The following is a 12531-nucleotide window of genomic DNA, read 5'->3' as shown; positions in this document are numbered from 1 at the left end:
GATTACTTCTTCCAAAAAGTAATGATTTGCCGGAAACACTTTCAAATGCGCATGTCTGACGTCCATTCTCGTACGCCAGACACTATACATACACATAAGTATAAACATATCGCATGGCGCTTCATCACCTACCGCGCATGGCAGGTAGCGAATTCCGAAAGGGCTTAAAGGCAAGTCTTTTTTAAAGTCCGTTGAAGCACAACCCAAAGGAAAATCGAGTCATGACAGTCCAGAAAAATGTGGTCGATGGTTTCCTGTTTTCTGCAAATAAGACAGTCAACCGACCATGGAACAAAGAGGCCTTTGCTCTGCAACCATGGCTTTGTAGGGAGGGTTCCCGTGTGCAGTTGAAAAAAGAAAGATTTTATTGACGGTTTCACTGGCATTCGTTTTACCCGTTTGAGCACATCACGTTCAGGGCCCAAGTGGTATAATACCCGATACATTGGAACCGGCAAAAAAACATCTAGTAGATCTCTATACAAACGTTTACGCGCTACAACCGCTAAGTACTGTAAGGAAAATCTTGCCTTAAGAATCTCCATTGAGGCTACAACTTCACGTAAGAAGGCAGACAATTTCGGTGTTCCCAAGGAATGCGTTGAAATACGTTGTCTTGCAATGAATGCTTCTAATGCCCTCCCAAAAAATACTCTATACAGACTTCATGTCGGCAAAGCATTGTGTTAACATATGTAATATAGCGTGGAGGAAGAGTAAGAAAAGCAACCTGGCGTCACACAATGCGAATTGCGCAACAAGTCGGTCGTTGAATGCTTCCAACTCTTTACAAAGGGCTCAGCCATAATTCTTCATCGTCGTCAGCCACAGCACAAACTGTACATAATGCCTTACAGATGTGTAAAGGGTACCACGATTTCCCAAAGAATGATGAAAAGTGGCATAGTGGTTGCTTCTCTTCTTCAGAAAAATTACGATGATTGAGAGCGTAGTGGGTTCTTTGCATGTGTACTTGTATTATTTGCCCCAAGAGAGTCTACAACGGGCTCTACAAAGGCCGCTCTTCCAGCTTTCGCTGTGACTGTTGCGTGGTGAATTTTTATCTGAAGAGCGGCGATTTTTAGGGGCGAAGCTACTCAGGGTGTGGGCCTGTCCCTCCTTTGTAGTACGTAGCAGTAGGTAGCCACGCATAGTGGGATGCATCCACTCCATGTGATAAAGATGACGATGACGACTGATGACCAGGGTGTCGAAACGGAACGAAAACCGAAAACGAAAAAAACGATATTTTTGACCGGAACGAAAACGTAACCGAAACTTTATCTATTATTTTGTTCCGGAGTGAAACCGAAATTTTTTCAATCGTTTTTCGGTTCACGAGAAAACTTCGCAATCCGGGACAACTGAGCTCATGCATTGTGAGCATATCTCAGAGTACAGTATTAGCGCGTACCTCAGGCAGGAATTTCGAAGCGAAAATGTGTTGAAATTGTGCGAAAAACGAAAACAGTGACAACCAGAGATGTTTATATTACCGCAAGTGGACTTTTGCACGCCTGTCAAGCAGGCAAAAGTGGAGCATCGTCGGCGCAGAAGTTTGTTACAGCGAAAGTTGTTATGCGGTCACAACAGCTGAATTTTGCGCCATAGTTGTCCGCCGCCGCCGGTGTCCGTGACCGCTATCGCGTGAAAAAATAAAAAAAATAAATGAGAAACAAATGTCTAGGAACACAAGCGCAATGCGCTTGTGTTCGTGTGGTTCAGTCTTCGTCCTCGAAGTGGTGCGCAATAACGTAACAACGAATCGATACCAACTGGCCCAAGCAATTGTACCCTTATAGGGAATTAGTAGGGTGGTTGTAGCGCACGAGATATGTCACCAAGCTACTATCTTTCGGCTTTGGTAACGTGTTTCGCGTACTTTTGCAGTTCTTAATGCATCTGATGACATCAGCTTTATGGGGCGTTCATTCTAAACTCGATAGATCTGTCAAGGTACCTTTCCTACGTTGAGGAATTACAGGAATGGAATTGAGCTGCTAGGCCATCCCAGGAGTGGGAATGGGCTAAGTTTTTCATCCCCAGGAATTGAAAGGAATGGAATTGCGGCAAGTTCTAATTCCCCGGAATGGAATTTGAATAGAATGGAGGCGCCCATGCCGCAACACTGCTTCCCACCCACTGCAATGCGCTCAACCATAATTCTTCATCATCATCAGCCACAGCACAAAGTTCACATAATGCCTTACAGATCTGTAGCGGGTACCACGATTTTCCGAAGGATGACAAAAAACGACATATTGGAAACTTCGGTACATCAGAAAAATTTCGATGATTGATGGCGCAGTGGGTACCTTCCATGTGTACTTGTATTAGTTGCCCCAAGAGACTCTACAACGGGCTCTACAAAGTCCGCTCTTCCAGCTTTCGCTGTGACTGTTCCGCGCAGGCCTAGCGATCTTTTTTTTCAGAACAGCGGTCTCGCACATCAGAGAGTACACTCACTGACGTGCTGCTTCTCAGAACATGCTCACTCCCTTGACACAAACCATTGAGCCCACTAAAAAAATTTGTAATTGCCTTTTGAGAAAATATATACTATGACTTTGAAATTAATACTGGTTTGTGCTATCTGGTAGTTATTCGTGGTACAGTTACTTCCGCTCCTCTGAAGAGCGTGTTTTACCCTTGTCTCACTTTCTTAAGAAGAGGGCAACTAACTACATCACAAATCCAATGTTTTTTATGAATACCCTAACTTCAAATTTTGCATTTAAAAAACCGTTACGTACCGTTACGGAACATTTAATTTTTGTTCCGGGACAGAAACGGAACGGAACTATTCGCGTCGGAACGAAACTAAAACCGAAACGGAAAACATTTCGTTCCGACACCCTGCTCGTAACACTGTAACACTAATTGCTTCGCCCATGCGGCAGAACTGTGATTCTTTTTTGAGTACAAAAAAAAGACTCACATTCATTATCGCACACGTGTGTGTGATAATGTCCTAAAAAAAACTAACGATCTGGAGGCGAAATTCACGGACTGGGATTCTTGTAAAGTGCGATCATTTAATTTAGGGATGAAGAGGCGTAGTATAGTGCACGTGCGTCATTTCATTATTTCATTTCATTTCATTTCATTTTATTATACCCCTCAGGGCCAGAGGCATTACAGAGGGGGAGTGGTAACAACACTTTGACACAAAAAACAAGAAACAAAGGAACGAAAAAAAAAAACAAAAAAAGTAATAGAAAACGCACATGAAACAATAGAGCAGAATGTCAATTTACAGTGAGTTTACAAAGAGCCTGAGTATACAATGTTAGCTATGGAATTACGGAACTGTTCATGATGAATAATGTTCACGACGTCCGCGGGAAGGCCATTCCAATCGCGAGAGGTTCGTGGTAGAAATGAATGATAAAAGTGCGCAGTATTACATGAAGGGAGTCCGACTTTATGACGATGATCTGTGCGATGGGATACATAAGATGGCTCAGGGATGAGGCGATCGCGTAGTGCAGGATGATGATACGTCTTATGAAACAAGGCAATGCGTGACACTTTTCTGCGCGATGATAATGATGGGAGGGAAAGGTTTGATTTCATGGAAGTTATACTGGCGGTGCGGCTCTAATTAGAGTGAATGAAACGTGCGGAGTATTCTGAACCATTTCTAGAGCATGAATTAAGTTTGCTTGGGTGGATCCCAGACAGGTGTAGCGTATTCCAATTTCGATCTAATTAGTGTTTTATAAAGGAGGAGTTTCAAGGAAGGAGGAACATGGTAAAAGTTTCGACGAAGGTAGCCTAACATGCGATTAGCTTTGTTAATTAAGTGCTCGATATGAGTAGACCAGTTCAGGTTTGCTGTAATGTACACGCCGAGGTACTTATATGAAGTGAGTGATTCTAAATTAATGTTATCAATGTAGTATGGTGGTGGGCAGGAAGATTTTCTAGAAACGCGCATGACTTTGCATTTATTAATATTTAGCTTCATTAACCATTCGTTACACCAATTAGCAACTGCACCAAGATCAGATTGGAGTGAGGAAGAATCGTTAGTACTCGTTATCTCTCTGAAAATGACACAGTCGTCCGCGAATAGAAGAATGTTAGAGTTTACAACGGAAGGAAGATCATTAATATAGATTAGAAATAATAAAGGCCCAAGGACTGAGCCTTGAGGAACGCCTGAATACGCATCTGTAAATTCAGAGTTAGAGCCATTAAATGAAACAATTGTGAGCGGTTTAAAAGAAAACACTCAATCCATTTCAGTAAATTAGTATCAATATTAAGCTTGTTTAGTTTAAGCAGTAGTAATTTATGACATACCTTGTCAAATGCCTTACAAAAATCTAAAATAGGCAATCGATGATTTGATTGATCGGTCGAGAACTTGATGTAGTACATGAGTAAATGATATGAGCTGAGTTTCACATGAATAATGTTTTCTAAAACCATGTTGTGCTGAAGAGAAGAAAGAGTTTGATTCAAGGAAAACTGACAAGGTTGGTGAATATAATGTGCTCAAACATTTTACAACATGTGCTGGTTAAAGAAATGGGGCGATAGTTAAGAGGAGATGTTTTGCTGCCAGACTTGTGAATTGGAATGACCTTCCCAATTTTCCACACTTTTGGAAGAACGGAATGATCAAGTGATTGCTGAAAAAGTTTACACAGGATTAACGCAGTATAGGTAGAAGTGTTTTTCAAAAACTTCGCACCAATATTATCACATCCGGGTGCTGAATGAAGGCCAAGTTTATTAATGAGCTTAAGAAGACCGAATGTACTGATTAGTATAGGTGGCATAGCTTCAAAAGTATGGTTGACAGTTGTCGGAGTATGAATAACCAAGATAGCTGAGAAGTTCTCAGCAAATGTACGGTTAAAAACTGTGGCACAAACATCCAATGGAATGGGGTCACCAGAGGAATCGGTCAGCGTGATAACGTCATTGGTTGGGGGATTAATTGTTCGCCAGAATTTTTTAACATTAGTGGTCAACATAGAGGGCAGTACATGTGAATGAAAATGTTCTTTTGCATCTCGAAGGGCTTGAATGTACAACGCAGACGCTGTTGTGTACAAAGCCCAGCGATCAATAGTAGGCGAAAGCTTTGCGGCGCGAAAGAAACGCTTTTTTCTGTTTGATAAACGCCTGATATGGCTATTGTACCAGGGAGCATTTGAGCTGTTGGTTACGATACGGTGTGGAATGTATTGATCAGTGAGCTGCGTGATTTTATCTGAAAACATGTTCCAGTTAGTTTCGACACTCCGATCGTCGAAACCGTCAAGAAAAAGATCGGTGAAGTTAGAAAGTTCATTGTTGATCGCCTCAAAGTTACCCCTGTTGTAGTCACGTATCATTTTTTTCTTTTTGTTTGTTCTCGGGCGGGCTAATTTAATGTCAAAATATAGGAGCAAATGATCGCTAAGACCTGGAAGGTACGTTATGGGTGAAATTATATCCGCACTGTTTGTTAGTATTAAGTCTAATGTGTTTGAAGCGTGCGCTGCTATTCTTGTTGCTTGAGTACACATTTGCTGTAATGAAAATACCGAGCAAACATTTAAGAATTCGCGAGCTTGGGACGAGAGTGGAAAAACTGAAGCGGAATGGGAATTCCAAGCTATATTAGGAAAATTGAAGTCGCCTAACAAGAGCAGCGGAGAGGTAGGAAAACGTGCAGTAACAATGTTAATAGCACCTTGAAGATCGCTACTGAATGTAGACGAGGGTGAGGGTGGGCGGTAACACACTCCAATAACTACGTTCTGGTGACTAAGCGTTATCACAGCCCATACCATCTCTAGATTAGTTTGAATGTGCACAGATGATGACGGGATATCGTTGGAAATACCCAGAAGCACGCCATATTAATATGACCTCTCTTGGCCAGCGTTAGCCAATGCTACAGTTGACAGCATAGGTCGGCCTAGCCTCTCATGAGTAAATTCACTCACTTAAAATCACTTATGAATGTACCGGTGATTACATTCTAACTAAAGAAGACGTGTTCGGCACGATGAATAGGTTACTCAACAATAAGAAGAAGGAGAAGTTTAATGAGAAAAAGGAGGAGAGGTCGGCCTGGAAAGCGGGTTTCTAGCCCGCTAGGATTTATCGATTCGCACAGTCAACGCCAAAATTTTACTGTGCTTGCGTTAACCAAACGCGTTGCACCTGTACTGAGTTGAACGTGTAGCACAATGCTGTGACTGCAGTAAAAGTTGGTTAATTTGAAGTCGGCTAGTTCTAACTTACAGTTAATGCGAACTGATGACCTGGTCCCGCCACACCCCTGTGTATTTCTATTTCAGGGCAAGCTGCAAGCGATGTTCATGGAGTCGCGACAGAAGAAACGCAAGCAAATGCAAATTACTGATTATCTTTAATTTTGATTGCGTTAACTCTGCGATGTAAATACCCGTGTTTTGGAGCATAAACTGAGTCATATATTTCGACATGAATGCATGTCGGGGCTTGTTTCTTGCGCATAACTGACTGATCGATTAATTTTGCTCGCTGTTGAAGCTACATGAACTTAGTTTACGAAATCACCTGCGACTAACGTGAAGTAGCGCTTAATTCGCCATAACGAGTCCAGAAGTGGCTTCTTTGGTTTCTGCCCGCGCAGTATGTCGCGATGTCCATTCATTCTAGCGGCCGCCCGCTAAATGCAACACTGCCTAATTCGAACAATTTTGTAGTCCCCTTCGAGTTCGAATAGTGACCTTTTACTGCAGTAAATGCTTTACCAAACGCAGTTATTTGTCGCAGATGCTTTGAAAAATTGTAGGGTGCCTTCTATTGATATGCGACCAATTATTCATGCCGCTGGCAGCACCCTAATAAGCGTCAGGTACTCTATGCGTTCTTCCTAACTGTTTGAATTGTTGTATTTACTGCAGATCTGCCGAAGCTACGCCCGTAAGCGATATAATTGCCTTTAGCGCATAACCCACCCGTCTCCTATAGAGTGTTGCATACGAGCTCCTTCTTGGGTCCCTAGTGCGTTTTGCGCCCATTGTTCACGGGTGAACGTGCCCACGGCAGAACGATAACATGCGCGCAGACTCTCACTGTGACAATGCCCAACAAGAAGTCAGTTGACCTGTGCGTGCTTGTTATCGCTTGGCGGGAGCATGCTTGCGCGTTGGATTTGTGATCCGTTTTCAGCTTGTCAACGAGAGCTGTTGCAACGGCGCGTAGGCGCGCTGTAACATATTTTTATACTTCGTGGGCCTTCTTTGACACCACTAGACCTGAGAGCAATGCCGCGCGTGAGAGTTGCTCGTGGGGATTATCGGCAACTTGAATATTTCCAAATACAATATTAACACGAACACAACAAGAACTTTACTCTTTGATATTTCACCTAATATCAAGTTTGTTTTGTCGACACAGGTGCTCATTTTCTAAAAGCTGGTTATTGACAGCTTGTATACCATGTATATCTTCGGCACTATACTTTTAAAATCTCAAATAAGTACAGCACACACCTGGAGCACACTTGAAAAGTAACACAGTTCGTGGGGTTTTACGTGTCGAAACTACGGTATGATTATTAACGCACGCGGTAGTCATAATACTTGAAGAATTACAAAGGTATGGTATTCGCGGCATCCGACTTTCTGTCTTGAAATCTTACTTTAAGTACCATTCGCAATGCGCAAAAATTAAGCACGCATTATCTTCTCTCCACGCAATAAATACAGGGGTTCCGCAACGTAGCATTTTATGGCCGCTGCTTTTTAACTGACTACATAAAGGACATGGTGACAATCAGTGATTAACTTAAGTACATTATGTGCTTAAATAACCCTAGTTTATTTGTTCAGAGGTAACGATGTGGACGCCATGACCACACTTATAAACACTGAAGTTTAAACGCATGGAGTGAACAAAATTTCTTACTCATTAATATAGAAAACACAAAAGATGTTGTTCTCACGGAAACAGATTGCTTCTACAGACAGTAGATTACGTATACGTAACGCGGCAACTGAAATTGTTGAAACCGTTAAACCTTTAGAAGCATTTTTTTTTGCACAATATTATGGTAACCGCAGATTGTTAATCTAATTACTAATCTTTCAAAGTGTGGGGACATACTTGCACTAACGCGTTCCTTTCTTTCAGTTTCTGTATTTATAACAGCTTGTGTTTGTTACATGTCAGTTGTTGTCTTTTGGTAATGGCAAGTACAACAGCTACCAGCACCGTCCCAGTATCAGCGCCGTGCAAATCTGCTGTGTGCGACATGATGAGCAGAAAAAAGAAGAGGATGTGTTCCCCAAAGCATGCAACTTTATTTACTGAGTGCGCGTCGCAGATAGTGTACCTTATTTTATTAAGTTGCGGAAAGGAATATACCGGCCAAACCAGGCACTGTTTTAACGATAGCGTCAGACAACACCGCCTCAACGTAAAAAAAGGGGCTTCGGCAGCCTGATCACAACGTATTACAAGGTGTGTGAGTGTTACCCCAAGTTCACTGAAGCAATGTTTAGAGGCAGAGCGAAACAAAAGACGGAAAGCGGAAGTAATAGAGGCATATTACATAAGGCAAATGGGCGACGCATGCGTCAGAACAGCTCCACTTTCACTTCAAGACAAAGAGATTAGTTTTCTCAGCAGCACCCTGCGGTTATTTGGCTGGTAAAGGGACACTAAAGACAAATAACAATTTATGTCAGAGTGAAAGCTCAACGTATGACAATGTCTAAAACGGCAATATTATCAACAGCAGCGCCCTACTTACCGAGAAATTAAGCTAAATGTATCACACGATGAGCGCCACGAGCGGGACATTTTGTAAATGATCCCGATGACGTGAGAGAGTCCGACTACAATTAATCACTCGTAATCAAACTAGCTGCAATAAAAAAAGAACCTTCCGTGCATCAAAAGACGTAATAAAATGCTGCTTTTTCGTTTCTGTTTGATTAATGAAAAAAAGAACCTCTTTGGCATTGCCATGGGGAACGGCGCGCGTTGTTCAAAGGTTCCGTTTTCGCCGAACTGCGCTTCGCCCGGCGCCCTGCTTCGCTCACGCGGTCGCGTCTCAGGGGTAGTTTCAGTATCGCGTACTGCCGCGTGTGTTTTGCGCGTTCGTGAAAGTCGCTCTGACAGAAAGTTCGACAAAATGCCGCATTCATGCGATGTTGCCGGATGCCCGAATGGTGCACGCCGCCGCGCAGTAAAGGCGGGCAACGTTGGGCACGGCAACAGTGATGTGAGAAAGACCGCTTTCAGGCGGGTGATTTGAAGTGCGCTGACGCGATGCGGACCACTAAAACGTGATTTTATTTCAAAATAAGCGCTTCCTTCGCACAAAAGTAGCACTACGAGGTTTCTGGACCACTATTTCAACAATCAACGTCCACTTAATATTTGCATTTAGTGTCCCTTTAAGAAGAAACTGTGATGCGCGCGCACGTGAGCACGTGTATTGACTGCGCTATACAATCTTGGATCTTCTGTGGAATAAAATCAGTTAGAAGTCGGCGCCCGTCCTGTTTCTTTGTGTTACGAGTCCTCGTTGAATTTGCGCCGAAATGCTTCTTCAGTTGTGAACCATACACTGTTAGCTGCGGTACAGCTGCAGAGTGTACAGTAAATTCAGCGTGAGTTAAAGCCCCTTATTCATAGCGTTTGCTCGTCGTCATGGACACAGCTTCTTAAAGTACTCCCAGTTCTGCATGATTTATAAGCTTATGCGAACACTGCGCATTCACTGTTTAGGACAGCCTGCTACAGTGTGACGAAGACGTGGCAAGAACGTTATTACGAACGACCCCACATGAGATTTACTGATGACATCCACGCGACGTCACGAACCAAGCTCCTCACAAGGCTGGTAGTACAACATGGCGGCATCATCCACGTCATTGCTAGCCATCTATAGCAAACCACAAACAACTACCCTTAGACGGACAGCCACAAACTTTTTATTTCATTTCATGTCCAATCATCTCATAATTTTGCGCAACGAACTACGAGAAATGAAATGCAGTTCTTCTACGTGGTCATCTGCGGTCAACATTGGAATATATAGCATGATAAGCAGGCTGCTCTCGCTTGCACCAGGTAAAGAAAGACAAGCAATTTTGCAAGCGCTCCATCCTACACAAAGCTGACTGTGCAGACCACCGTGATCCCAATCACCGCGCGACCACCGGTGCGAGTCCCGCTATCGTTTTGAACGAACAATTTTCGCCAGCTCGAAGAGTTCATGACTGACCGGCTGCCTCGCATCCTGCAGGATTTCTATCAGGGTCTTGGCCTGGCAATTTTCTGTAGGAAGAAGGAACGTGTGCACCGTACTCGGCTGGTCGGAGCGTAGCGCGTGTCTCGACCTGTGCGCGTAGACTTTCGAGCAGTCAGGGCAGTCGTAGTTCACCACCAGCCGTACGTCCGGCAATACGAGGTCTTGAACAGCCATGTCGGTCGTCACGAGCACGCTTTCCCCACCGCCGCTAAACATGGACAAGGCCCAGCCGCGCTCCTTTTTCTTCATCTTGCCGTGAAGGCCGATGGCGGGCCAGGCTCGTGTGCGAAGCTTCAACGCAATCTTCTCGACCTTCCGCGTCGTGTCGGCGAACACCATGGCTCTGTCTGCCTTCTCCTTGAGGACGTCGTCCAAGAGTTCCGCCAATTTCGCTTCTTTATCTTCCTCCAGGCACACGTCGACGGTCATTTCCAGGCTGTTTTCAACAGGCAGCGGCGTCGTAACACACCTTATTTCGATGTAGTCGTCCAGCATATCCTCCACAAGTGGCTTCAAATTCTTGTGCCAGGAAGTAGCCCACATTATCGTTTGGTGGTCCGGCCGGCAAAGCTCCACAATCTTGAGAACATGGGGCTCGTAGCCCATAGTCAACATGCGGTCCACTTCATCGAAAACAAGGTACGTGCACTGATGGAGATTCACCTTGCCTTCCTCGAGGAATTCCATGAGGCATCCAGGCGTGGCCACTAAGATATGGCAGCCCCCCTGGAGCTCAAGGTACTTGCTTTTCTTCCGTTCACCGTTCGCTGCGCACACACTGCGCACCGCGGCATACTTGCCGAGCTCTGAGGCCATCTTGTGAATCTCCTTGGCCAGCTCACGTGTCGGGGCCAGGAGGACGGCGATGGGTCCCTCATGCCGCTGCCGGGGTGGCTGCCGACTGACGTGTATGACGGCCGGAAGGACGTAGGCAACCATCTTGTGCGATCCCGTCTCCGCTACGCCGAGAAAGTTCCTGCAGGAGAGGGCGATGGGCCAGCAGTTGGCCTCGATGGGCATCGGTGACGTGTAGTCGTTTCGAGCCTCGATTCCCTTGACGATGAACTCCGGAAAGTTGGACTCTTCCAAGGCGAGGATGGGTTTTGGCACGTCGCGACCTCTCACCCATACGCCGTTGGCATTTCTGTAGGCTTCCACTTCGCTCATCGACCGGATTGCCGTGACCGGATGTTCCTCGTAGAGGTTCTTCTCGAACGGCTGCAGTTGGATGTTCTTCCAGTTTGGCTGGCGAAGGAACCATCCCACCTTGCTATTCCGAAACAAATCAGAGTTATGCAGCTTACCCCAAGGAATTGTGTTATTGAGGAATTCACCCCTCACTCGCCTTTCCTGCTTCGGCATTTCGAACCACCACATGTCGGTAATATGTGAGAAGCGCGAGCGCTGTGGTCGTCGGCAGCGTGACTGTTCGGTGCCCGATAGGGGAACTTCGTTGTTGATGATGGTTAGTTCGTAGGCTGTGGCACATGTCCACTATGACGCTGTGTCCAGAAATTTAGGATGTACAAGCAGAAATACAATTCGATGCCATAGCATTATTGAGCCAGTTTCGTAGAAAATGTGGCGTCGGCGGCGTTGGCGGCAAGCGAATAATTGGTGTTCTCCGTAAGCGAGAAATTTTCATAGATGCTAAGAATAAACATCAGGATGACGAGCCGCAATCAAACTCCCGCGTTCTGCGTGACAGTCAAGTTTTTTCTCACAGAACTACGCCACTGCTCTAAACCGTTTTGGAAAACTACCCCATACAGGCATCATGTCGCGCAAGGAGACACGTTAACAATCGCATTATTATGTGATAGATAGACATGTGCGCCGGTGTTTCCACCTCCGGCGGCGGCGCGTGAACGGCGCGGGGTTCATCGGACCGGCGGCGGCGCGGCGCGCTGGGGGGGGGGGGGGGGCGAAGCAGTGCATGCGATAAGTACACGCCGTAATGTTACTTGAACGAGGGCTAGCAGCTAACTCTTTTTGCTCCGATCTCACGTAACTCTACCAAACGCTGGTGTATGGCAATACGGCCGCTCGCGGGAGAGAAGTGGTTTTCGGTCAGTTTGTCGTATCAGTGGTCCGAGCGCGAAGCAGTGAGATCACAGCGCTCACAGCGCGTAGAAGATACACCAGCCGTTCGCTTGGGGATGTCTGCCGAAAACGCGCGCGTGCCAGCGCTCTCGACGGCATCCTTATAGTCAAAGCTCACAGATGCTGCTCGAGTTACGCAGTCCCTCTCCCCAGACATCCCTTCCTGCTCC

At 45.3% G+C, this 12531-nt stretch overlaps 1 protein-coding gene across 1 annotated transcript; it reads right to left on the bottom strand.

Annotated features, from left to right (window-relative positions):
- Positions 1 to 10180: 10180 nt before the first annotated feature.
- LOC119405740 (probable ATP-dependent RNA helicase DDX5) lies at positions 10181 to 11635 on the bottom strand. Its single transcript, XM_037672576.1, has one exon. It carries the CDS (start codon positions 11633 to 11635, stop codon positions 10181 to 10183), a length of 1455 nt encoding a protein of 484 aa, XP_037528504.1.
- Between the last annotated feature and the right edge of the window lie 896 nt (positions 11636 to 12531).

The sequence above is a fragment of the Rhipicephalus sanguineus genome, chromosome 9, assembly GCF_013339695.2.
Source record: "Rhipicephalus sanguineus isolate Rsan-2018 chromosome 9, BIME_Rsan_1.4, whole genome shotgun sequence".
In the NCBI taxonomy this organism is placed as follows: domain Eukaryota; kingdom Metazoa; phylum Arthropoda; class Arachnida; order Ixodida; family Ixodidae; genus Rhipicephalus; species Rhipicephalus sanguineus.
This window is presented reverse-complemented; position numbering and strand designations above follow the sequence as displayed.

Coding starts and splice junctions, on each gene's coding strand:
- LOC119405740 (XM_037672576.1), bottom strand. CDS start 11,635: ATGTGGTGGTTCGAAATGCCGAAGCAGGAAAGGCGAGTGAGGGGTGAA.